We start from the raw sequence: 11426 nt of genomic DNA on the forward strand, positions 1-11426 counted from the left end.
GACTCTTAATTATCAGATAAAGCGTAGTCAAAATCGTTGTAAAATAGGTTAAAAATTAATTAAGGCAATTATGTATAATTATAACTGTCTTAGACCGTCAGGGAAACGCTACCACCGTATTTTATATAGTATAGATTTAGTAAGCGTCTACCCGGATTATACTCTTAGTAATCCGGCCTATTACGTAACCGAAAAGACTATAGTCTATTCTATATACCCCCTAATCGTCCTAAACGTTAGTTAGGCAATTAAAGCTATTCGTAATCGGTAGATAATCTAGCTATATAATCTATCCGCTATAGCCGCCTTTAAATTTATCCTTTAGGTCCTCTAAATATTCTATCCGGACTTCCTTTAGCTGTTTCTGCTATAACCGTTCCCGTATATTTATCACGCCTACCTAGGACCTGAATATCTTAAATTTCTCGCCGTATAACGCCTTCGTTAATCCGTCTACCACTATTTCCGCGCTTATAACGTACGTTATAAGTATTTACCCTTATTCCTTTACTTAATATAACTAGTGGCCGTGGATATTAACGTGGCAGAGGCGCGTTATTAACGTGCTAATCTCTTAATTAACTAATCGAATTATTTAGTTATTATTATATAAGATCCTTAATTCCGGATCGTTAAATTCCACTCCTATACTAAGTAATAGGCGTTATATAAAGATACCCTTTTTTACACCTTATACTAACGCTAATAGCTCTGCTTCCGTTATTAACGTCGTGACCGTATCCTGCTTAATAGTGCGTTACGCCATTATACCGCTAAATAAGCGTATTATATACGCTTAACTGCTTTTTTGATTAAGGGTATTATCGGTAAATAAGGCGTTAGTGTAGATTTTAATAGTATCGCTACCCCCTAGTTCTAACGTCAACGATTAGCTATTAATTAGATAAAGGATTAGATAATCGGCGGCTTTATAGTAAGTAGGCCCTGGATTAACATTAAACCGGTATAGCCTGGATACTATAAACACGATATTAGGCCGCGATATTACTACCACGTATAGTATAGATCCTATCTTCCGTTAATAGCTTTTAATATCCGTCGAGGTCCCTGAATAGGGTAGTAGTTCTGCGATTTTAATTAGGTGCGTTAGGCGATAATTCCTACTATGCTTACTATTTAGCTTTAAAAGGCGTTCTAATTTTATAACGTAGTCGCGTTATAATAGCTAGATTTTACGGGCGGCACGGTCACGAATAACCTTAATACCTAGGAACCACTATAGAGGATCGCTACCTTATAGGTTATAGTGGCGTTATAGGTTATTAATAGCCTGCTTTATCTACGCCTTATATTATTCCTTATAAGTAATAACGATATCGTTAATATAGATAAATAGGATTAAACCGCGGCGTAGAAAGTAATACGGTTCCTACGTAGTATCTAGAATCCGTCCGCTAAAAGGATAGCCGAAAAGTGCTTTTACTAAAGTAGCGGGGACTCTTTAAGTTTATATAACGTCTTTTTCAGGTATAAATAACTCCTAGGGGCTAAAAAGCCTAGCGGCGGGTATATAAAGATATTATAGAGGAGAGGCGTGTGTATAAACGCGTTTATAATATTACATTATAATAGCGTAAGCTTAAATCGGGCGGCGATAGCTATTAACACGCGGAATAACTATCCGGCTAGTATTACTACGTATATCTCCTTAAGCGAGGATTAATACTACTAATCTCCTTATACTATAAGCCTTACCTTATATTTATACAGAAATCTATACTTATCGAATTTATATATTATTACTTATATCGAATTAAGAACCTGATATTGATCTGCTATAAACGCCGGTACCTGTATCCACGACCTTATCTCCTCGTAGCTCCGTAGGTAGTTTTCTTATACCTATTAGAATAGGTAGCCGTAAGAGTGCGAGGGTATATCGTAAGGGTTTTTCGGAGGAGGAGGGAGGTCTTTACGGTAGATCTTTACGGCCGCCGGGGTAACCGCCGGAGTACCCGCCGAAGTAACCGCCGGGGTTATATTTCTCGAGATAGCCTCCCGGGTTATGCTTCCGGTAGTTACCGCTAAGGCTATAGATTTATAGGGTGTTATTAAGCGTCGCTATAACGCTATAGACGTAGACCTTTTTAACCGTAATTTAGTTAGCGGAGTCCTATTTAATATATATGTATTAGGGGCGTGGCGGCTAGCGTTAAACGTAGTAACCTAATAGTCTTTTTTCTAGCTATCTCCTTACAGAATTAATTATACTCCTTTATTTAATAGGAGCCCTATAGCCGTAGCTATAGAGGTATTATAGTACCGTGTTCCATTATCCTAGAACCCTATAGCCGTAGAGGTATCACGGTTTCCTAATATAACGGCTACTATTAGCGCTATAACCGATAACGGGGTTATTAGTAGAGTAGGAAGTAATGGATCGGGCGGATATAGACGGTGATTAAGCGTTATACCGGCTAAATTATACTATTCGTGACCTAAATCTTATCCTAATTAACTCGAGATAGCCCCCTTTACCCCCTTACGGCCGGGTATTACGGACTATAACCTTAACGGTAAAGCCGTTAAAGAAGGGGATCTGGGGGCGTTTATCCCCGGATCTAATAATTTAAAATAAGCAGTTATATAAAGGGGGGGGTCCTTAGCTTATACGTCTATAAACGGCCGTGAATCTCTAGCTCTCTCTTACTTAATCTAATTAATTAGGTCTTCTAATTACTCCTCGATTAATTAACGGAGGTTATCCTTAAAGGCGTTAATATCGCTGTTAAAAAAAGTATATTCGTTAAAATCTATATTACGCGTGCGAATAACGCGGTAATAGCGCCGGCCTAGCACCTAGATACGGAAGATATTAGTAGAATCATAGCCGATAAGGTAGCCGATATATACGCTGGGAGCGATACGATTTAATAGCTTATTCGCGCCCTTTTAGGCGTCCTTTATTATCGTGTACGCCTTATAGCCGTAAGCTCGAAGATATAATACAATCGGCTTCCTTCTAAAAAGGACCTTATATAGCGTTTTCTAATCCTTATTATTATACTGCCTTCGTGGCGTCCGGTTATAGATATATATAGCCGTGGGAATAGCCTTAGGCTATATAAATAGCGGTAGTTTTAAGTGGATATTTATCGTATAACCCTTCGAAATAACTATAATAGTAGCGTGTTCGGCACCCCTGTTCTACGCTTAAGTATTAGTAGTAGATACCTCTAAAAGAATACACTCTTCACGCAGGAATTAGGTAATATCGTGGGATTAAGTTAGCTTATTATTAGATTCGAAAACGCGTACCTTATAGCCTAATTAGCGGTCTACCCAGGCGAGGAATTCTTTAATTATTATAAGGATATCTATTACTAGCTTACTCTTTATAACGTAGGTGGCCGTAAAGCCACTATAATAGTTGGTGAAAAATATAAACCGCGAGTCCCTATTAGATATTCGGTTAAAATCGATGAAATTAATCGCCTACCGCTCCCCTATATAAGTAGGTGCGGTGCGAGGGCGCCTACTAATATACCGTTTAATCTTTATAAGCTTATAGGCCTCGTAGTCGATAGTTATTAGTCCTTTTATTTTAACCCCCTATATCTGTTTTTCTAGGTGCCTAAGTAGTTTAGGGCCTATATACCCTAGCCGTAGATACTATATGATACCCTCTACTATGCTTAGATACCGTATCGTCGATTTATGGACGGCTTTTCGGGTGGTAGAAGAAGAAGAGCCTAGAAAAGCAGCCGTAGATTAGTTAAAGGGCATGTATTTAATAACGGTTTAATCGAAGTGGTGACTTAGCTAGTATAGTATAGATCTATCAGAACGCCGAATACAGTTATTTAGTGGCTTCTAATCCTACTAGTATCCTCGAAGACGTAGGCGTTAGTTAGAGATTAAATTATAGGTAAAATCCTTATAGTATACGACGTTTAATAGCCTGAAATCGAGGCCTCCTATTAGTCCGTTTAATCTCACGGTTATATTACCGTAACCTTATATAGGCAGGGACGAACTACCGGCTACTACGTAGTCCCCTTACGTGGCGGGTATAAAATGAGAAAAACGGGAAAAATCGTTAAAGATATAAATAATAGCGCCGGAATTAAGGATAGTAAAGGTTCGAAGAGGGTAACTGGTAATAGTACCCGCTATAAAGGTGGTAGCGTAGGAGACGCCGCTACGGACGCTGCTATAGTCGAGTCACGCTTCTTTAAGCTATGTAGAGTCCTGGCTTATATCCTTCTTTACCTTCTTTACGGTGCGTAGTTTTTCTACTTCCGCGCGTAGCGAGTAGTTATATTTAAGGATCCGCTAGACGGTTATTTTAGTGCTCTCGAAGGGTGTTTAATCGTTATATACCGTATCCGGGAATAGATAGAAGCAGGCGTTAATATCGTGGCTAGGTATAGCGTATACGTGGTAGATCTACCCTTTCTATAGAGTAGATTAGCGGCGTTTAGAAGAGGAACGGTTAGCTAAAGCAGTAGAAGGTATAGCTGCAGGATTCTTAGCTTTATTCTTCCCACGGCTACCCTTCTTAGGCTTAGCCGTGGTCTTTAAGGTATCCTCGCCCTTTTCGCTTCCGGTATATAGTGCCGGGAATACTATAGCGTAGTGGCTACCGCGTTTTCCTTAGTCTTTAAGTCTAGTATTAATATATTTCTAACCGAGGGTGTAAAGGTCTTCGGGTATAATTACTTAGTTATCTATAAGGCGTCCCTTAGCCTTAGTCTAATCGCGGCCGATCTAGGGGCGTATACCTTTAAAGAAATTTATAACCTCTATATACGTGGCGGGCTTCGAACCGGTATCTTTATAGCTTTATAGTAGTAGCTACTATTTATTTAACTACTCCCTAAGCTTTTTAAGGCTATTCGTAGGGTACTAAGCGTGTTGAATATACTTTTTATAGGTATTAGTTTAGCGGGTGGCTAGGGACTAATCCGTATCGTATTTAACGGCTTTATATACCTCGCGAGGTATACCTCCTCGTAGTAGTTATTTACGGCTTTGGTTAATAGTATTAACCTGCTAGGTTAGTATAGCGTTAATCCCTTTTAGGTAACTATCGTATTACGCTTATAGGATCTCCTAGCGCGCGATTTTAACGTTATACGCCTTCTAGCCGGTGTCCGTAAGGTTAAGATATTACGTAGGAGTACGCTTAGGTATTATAGAGGGGAAAGAGCCGTAATTTAGTATTATAGGCTCCTCGGGAATTAAGTCGGATCGACTAGGCGGAGAAACCTCTACACGTTATTATAGGTAGTACCCGATTTGTATAGGCGTTACTAGAGCTCCTAATCCTTATAGGTTTTATATATAATAAGGCTAAGATATAATATCTTTGCGGTTACGTAATAGTATTATAAATAGTCGTAAAGTGTTATATAGAGGTTATAGAATAGACTCGGTATATCGGCGTGGCTAGATAGCTTCTTAAATCGATAGTAATAAAGGTAAAAGGGTATATCTTCACTTAGTAAGTAAGACTCTTAATTATCAGATAAAGCGTAGTCAAAATCGTCATAAAATAGGTCAAAAATTGATTGAGGTAATTGTGTATAATTGTAACTGTCTTAGACCGTCAAGGAAACGCTGCCACCGTATTTTATATGGTGCAGATTCTGCAAGCGTCTACCCGGATTGTACTCTTGGCAATCCGGCCTATTACGTAACCGAAAAGACTGTGGTCTGTTCCATAATACTTGAGCTATTCAGTTGCAACACTTCCATTCTATGCCAAGTACTTAACCAGTTGTCTATTGTCTCATGGGAATACCCACGGGCATTTATTGGATCATGCATCTGTCTCCGCTCCCAGAATCATCAGCCATTTTCTCACCGACTGTGGCCCGTATTGCCGCATCGAACTCCAAGGATTGGAGCTTCGTTGACGCCTGGCTTGCCTCGAAATTCGCCGGTCGTTCCGTTCCCTTCTTCGAGCGAAATAACGAAACACTCAAAGACCTGCTTGCGCTGGCATCCGTCAACGAGGCGTCCGATGATGAGTGTCGACGCATTGCACTAGCCGAATCCGCTGCTCTCCGAGAGATTCAACGTTTCAATCTGGCCCTTTTCGGGCCCAGCGACATGGAGCCCGATGCTAGTAGGCAATTTCGATCCGCATTTCTCAATGACTTGGAGGAATTTCTATCCCGCGATGATCAAACTTTCCTAGATATCATGGCATGTGTGGCCCTCGAGCTTGACATCGCTAGTCCAATGCCAGAGTCTCTTGGCGACACATTGGTTCAGCTTCAATGCAGGGCGTTCGATCTAGAAGAAGCCCATAGCCGCGTGCATGTAATGAGGAATCACATCAACGCCGACATAGCCAAGATGGAAGAACTATTGCGATGTCAGCGGGATTGGAGTTATATGCCGCCGTCTGATCAGGCACGGCACAATCTGGAGAAACACAGAAGGACCAAACAGTTGTCATCGAAGATTTCTGAACTCAGCGACCGTCTCGCCTCTCTTGATGCCGCCTCTTTTACATCCCACCCAATGATCGATCAATTAGCAGACCACGAAGTTCAACACTCAAACTTATTGGCCAAGAAGAAAGGGCTTGAGGAAGAGGTTTCTCAGTTTGCCTCTCTTCCAGAAACCCCAGACCTTGCCAGGGGTCAGCTTGAACGACTACGTGGCGAACTGCGGTCTCTTGCGGAACGGAGGGACGTCTGCTTCGAGAATCTCGTCGAACGGGAGAGTCCCCGAAAAAGACCATGAGTTCTTGGGGAGGGGCCAGTTGCCGTATATCCACAGTAACTTTTGTGTCTGCTTCGCAGGAGGATGGCTGCTTTTATGTCCCCGCGTAGCAACTATCCGGTACGCTTTGTTCTTCCAGAGACAGCGCCACCAAATCTCCCGAGTTGCCTCCCTAGGCCAGACCGCTTTGCTGCTGGTGCAGCGGGCGGAGCAGCTGCCGCAGCTTCCTTGGCAAGCACCGACAAGCCAGTCGAACCACGAGATTCTTTGGCGCTCTTGGATTCCTGCCCGTCCCCTAGGCGAATGTCCCCAAGGCTCGATATCGGCCCATCAGCTAAGCCCTCCCCTGAATATCGCTGCGTCCGGCGGGCTTTTTCCTGCACGCTGCGGAACTTCTCAAGAAGATCATGCCATCGCACGATGGCCTCTTCTCGCCCTTTGAGCCTATTGGGCCTGTCGTAGTTGGATCCAGCCGCTACAGGTGCATTTCTGCAGTGAAGGACGGATCTGTTAGCACTGAAATGATGGAAAAGAAAAAGATACATGATGAAAAAAAGCCAACAGATCGCAGTGGAGCGGTTTCCATTTAGGGCCCGGAGCAGGGCGACCCAGGCAAAGTGACGAGGAAAGGATTATGACGAACGATTTGGGTGCGATATGTAAGTAGCCTATCGAGCTAACACTGTTAAGGCGGTTTTTGAGAGCGGCAAAAGCCGATGATTGAGGTAGCAACATAAGAAGCCCGTAAAGGCACTTATAAAGGTACGGATACTTCTCGGGTTCGAGGAGCTGAAGACGGAGATCTGACGCGGTTAGTGCGACGTTGAGGGGTGCAGACTGTGCATCCTTACATGTGAACACGGGTGATTCAATTAGTTGAACTAGCTTGTCGATTTGAATGAGGATGTTCACCGTCATTTCAAGCTCCGCACTGCTTCCAGTCAGCGGCGAAGCGACTTCTACTAAGGCATGACCTTACAATATCTGCAGGAGGTTGTATGCTTGTTCGTACGCCTGAGCCAGCAAGCATAGGGAAAAGGTTGCAACGGCGTTGCAACACCAGGATCGAAACAAGGCAACAAAGAAGGATTGACCGTCCTGCATCACTGTCAGTCTGGCTGCGCCAAGGATGCGATGAACGGATACAGGACTTACCTTGCTTTCCAGATTTCGCAGTCTCTTGCGCAGGTCGGACAGTTCGGGAGCGGTGATCAGGTTGTTGTTCAAGTTCTGGACCATGATGCTGGCAAACTCTACGTCTTCCTCCTTCTCGATGCAGTCGGCGAGAGTCCTGTAGATCCGCTCAGCGCTGAGATTCATGCAGAGTTGGCGAATGATCAAATTTCCTCTTGTCTCGAGCAGTTTTCTGTCCGTAGCAAATAGTTGTAATAAGTTGACCATGAAGTTAGAGAAATAGTCATCCTCGCTGTTACGCGAAATCTGTGATAAGAGCTGCAGATCCTTAGTGACTACGGCTTCGGCAGGATCAGATAATGTCTTGAGAAGCGCCGGAAATGTCCCGTCGTTGAAGGCCAGCACCTTCCTGGGTGCTTTTCGGTGGAGCATTATGAGCCAAGTAAGAGCCGCCACGCGCGTAGCTTCGTGGTCATTGGAGAAAAGGAGCGTAAGAGCATTGACAGCTGCAGCATAGTCAAGATCAGCCTGAGGGTTACTGGTGGGTTGCCTGGTGGCTGAGGAGATGGCACGATTGTGCGATGGTGTCGGACTTCGAATGTCCGCGTCTCTAGAACTGGAAACAGAGGCATGTGTACTTGAGTTGTCTTCGGGTCGTTCTCCTGGGTGAGGCTGGTGTTGTGACGGGTGCAAAGACCCATCAACCTCGGTACCATCGGACAAGGAGACGACGTAATCCAGCAAGCCCGTATTGACCCGAGCAGCAGCCTGGCGAATCGACTCAACTCCACTGGCCATGGCTGGGAGCATGTGCGCCAAAATTTTGGGCGTAAACGGCAGCACCTCCTCTGGGCAGATGTCGAGAAACTCTACAATCCAGCGAAGAGACTCGAGCAAGGAATCTTCTTCTAGAGGTCATATTAGTCCCAGCCAGTCTCAAAGGGCGCACTCGGTCACGACCTACCCAGCGGGGAATCCAGAGTTGCAGTCAAGATTTCGAGGATGGCTCTGAAATTAATATGGACGTCCTGGCCAGGAACCCAGTCTTCCTCCGCACTAGCGTCGTCGTCGTCCACGAGATGCGAATCGACTTCGTCCCCTTCCTCGAGACTCCCATGGATGCTGTCCGAGTAAACCGAGTCCTCTCTTTTTCTCTTGCCACATTCGTGTGACTTTCTGTTCTCCGCTAGACCTTTTTTGACACGAGCAATCCGCTCAATTTCATTGAGAAATTTGTCGAGGCAAGCCTGCGTGGCGACATGGACATCACGGTTAGGATCACTAAGAAACTTGAGTAGCCCACCCAGGAAATCCGGAAGGTAAGTAACGAGTTCAAGATCTGGGATGGAGTCCAGCAGAGTGATCCAGCCGACCAGGAACTGGCGAGTGAAGGGATTAATAACCCATATGCGCTCCTTGAGGAGGGGGACGAATCGCTGGAGGGAAAAGGCGGTGGGGAGCCGGGCGGCCTTCTCGGTCGTTTCCTTGTCAAACCATGCTTGGTCGGGCACCGGCTCGAGAACCGAGACGTAGGAGGCAGCCGACTCTGCAACAATATCCTTGATAAGACGGTCAAGAAGCTCGGCGCCGTTCTTGACCGATAGCTCTGAGTCTGCTCCCAGCTAGCCAGAGAAGATGAGTCGGATAGTGTTGGTTGCTTGAGGCATCGCATGACATACCTTACAAAGGGCATCGAAAATGTCATTAAAATAGATCAGAATCTCCCCTTTGGCAACTTTGGCAATGTTGTACATGGCCTCGCAGGCGTAGTATCTCACTCTCGCATCTTGGTCGGCGAAGCACGCCAGAACTGGCGGCACAATCTTTCCTAAGTATGTAGCTAATTCCTAGGAAGGACTGGGGTGTTAGTCAGATTGTTCTCTACAACATTTCTTGCGGACACTGATTCAACCAGGGCAGGGTGCAAGGGGCCGAAGACCTGAGCCCAGGAGTTGTGTGAATGTGAAAAATAGAAGATGGGAGAGGAAAAGGAGGGGGCAACAGACTCCTCCCAAGGCAATTGCTGCTGCTGCAAGACCAATGAGGCCTCCATTTCTCCCATGCGGTTGATGAACGGCGTAGGCATACTCGTTGCAGAGTTGCTCAAGAATAGTCTCAACTTCCGCATAAGCTTTGCCCGCGATAAGGTCTCGTATTGTTCGTTCAAGCCTTCAGGCGCTATCAGTACGCGTGTCTCTAAACAAGTAAGGGAATGACTGTTACTCTAAAGCCCCAGCTTTGCGCTTATCGTAGAGCTTGTCGTTTAGGGCGCGCTGTATATTGGCGTCCATGACTATATTGTCCACTGGTTCATACTTAGATCAATTATAAAATGCCTCTGGAATGGACCATCACAGAATGCAAGACGCCTGAAGTGTGGCGTGAAAGCCTGCTTGGAATTTAGTAGCCTTATAGCTGTCAGATGCCCTCAGCGTGACAAACCATATTATATTAGGGGGATGGATAAATAGCAGGTACGTTTGGATATCCAGCAGGTAAAATATATATATATACAGAGATAAGTTCCTTTACATGCTAACAGCCTACTAATATCGGAGGAGTCCCCGTTATATAGGTATAAGCTATAATATTTACGCGTAGCTCTTAATTCAGTATATTTACAAAGCAAAAGAGTAACTAACCTAGCTAAGCAAATAGCTTAAATTACTATCTCGTTAAGTTCTATTAGTTCCCGAGCAGCGTCCTTAATCGCCCTCTCTATTAGCTTACATAAACGTAGGTCTTTATCTAATTAACTCTTAAATTAGGCAGAAATCTCGCTCTCATGATAATCGATTAGGTTAACCTTAGTCTCTTTCTCCTCTTCTTAAGACTCTTCCTTAAAATCCGTTAAGTAGGTTAGGTAGGTAAGGTAGTATAATATAAGGCTATAAGGGAATTAAGAGCTACGCCTAAATATTATAGCTTATACCTATATAGCGGGGAGCCCGGTATTAGTAGGTTATTTATATATAAAGGAACTTTATTATTATTATTCTTCTTCTTACTCCGCTATCCTATCTAATCTATAGGAGCCTAATTTAGACTATATGGTCCTTCTCGGGTAGCTATAAAGGGGAAAACCCGGGATCCCGGGAAAAACCTCTATACTTATCCTTAGTTAGAGTAATACCGCTACGGGGCTAATATAGCCCCGGTATATTCCTTTTATATTTCTGGATTATACCTTTAGGCTAGTGGCTAACGGGAAGGGTAGGCTATAGTTCGGGTTAGCCTAGGTCGGTTATTAGCGAGGGAGCGAGAGCTAAAAGGGCACCACAGTATCGCCGCTATATAGCGGCCGCGGTATATTATCTCCAGCCTCCCTGCGTCCCCGGGGGCTATTCCTATTATCCCTTTTATTAATTAATAAAGAGAAAGGTAAGGTAAGCGTTCCTGCCTCCCTTAGGGGTAGGCGCCTATTATATCCGGTAATAGGCAGGAAGGATAAGGCTCCGCCTATACCCCTAAAAAATAGTAGATACTTAATAGAAGATAAGGTCCTTTTCTTTTCCCTTTTTTCTTTCCTATAACGCTATAAAGCTTATTATAGGTTTTCCTTATTATATTCCCGTATACGGCCTTATAGGTTT

General features: G+C 44.1%; 2 protein-coding genes across 2 annotated transcripts; one reads left to right on the top strand and one right to left on the bottom strand.

Moving 5' to 3' along the window:
* The first annotated feature begins 5728 nt into the window (after positions 1–5728).
* Positions 5729–7168, top strand: SODALDRAFT_333697 (hypothetical protein). The gene has a single exon (XM_028612050.1). The coding sequence runs from the start codon at positions 5758–5760 to the stop codon at positions 6718–6720; it is 963 nt and encodes a 320-aa protein (XP_028465738.1). The 5' UTR covers positions 5729–5757; the 3' UTR covers positions 6721–7168.
* Positions 6813–10124, bottom strand: SODALDRAFT_340252 (vacuole morphology and inheritance protein; the record flags this gene model as incomplete). Its single annotated transcript, XM_028612931.1, has 9 exons — positions 6813–7188; positions 7343–7502; positions 7551–7630; positions 7679–7797; positions 7855–8741; positions 8798–9455; positions 9513–9680; positions 9840–10002; positions 10057–10124. 9 exons carry the CDS (start codon positions 10122–10124, stop codon positions 6813–6815), a joined length of 2679 nt encoding a protein of 892 aa, XP_028465739.1.
* Positions 10125–11426: the final 1302 nt, after the last annotated feature.

The sequence above is a fragment of the Sodiomyces alkalinus genome (assembly GCF_003711515.1).
Source record: "Sodiomyces alkalinus F11 unplaced genomic scaffold SODALscaffold_6, whole genome shotgun sequence".
In the NCBI taxonomy this organism is placed as follows: domain Eukaryota; kingdom Fungi; phylum Ascomycota; class Sordariomycetes; order Glomerellales; family Plectosphaerellaceae; genus Sodiomyces; species Sodiomyces alkalinus.

Coding starts and splice junctions, on each gene's coding strand:
- SODALDRAFT_333697 (XM_028612050.1), top strand. CDS start 5,758: ATGGGAATACCCACGGGCATTTATTGGATCATGCATCTGTCTCCGCTC.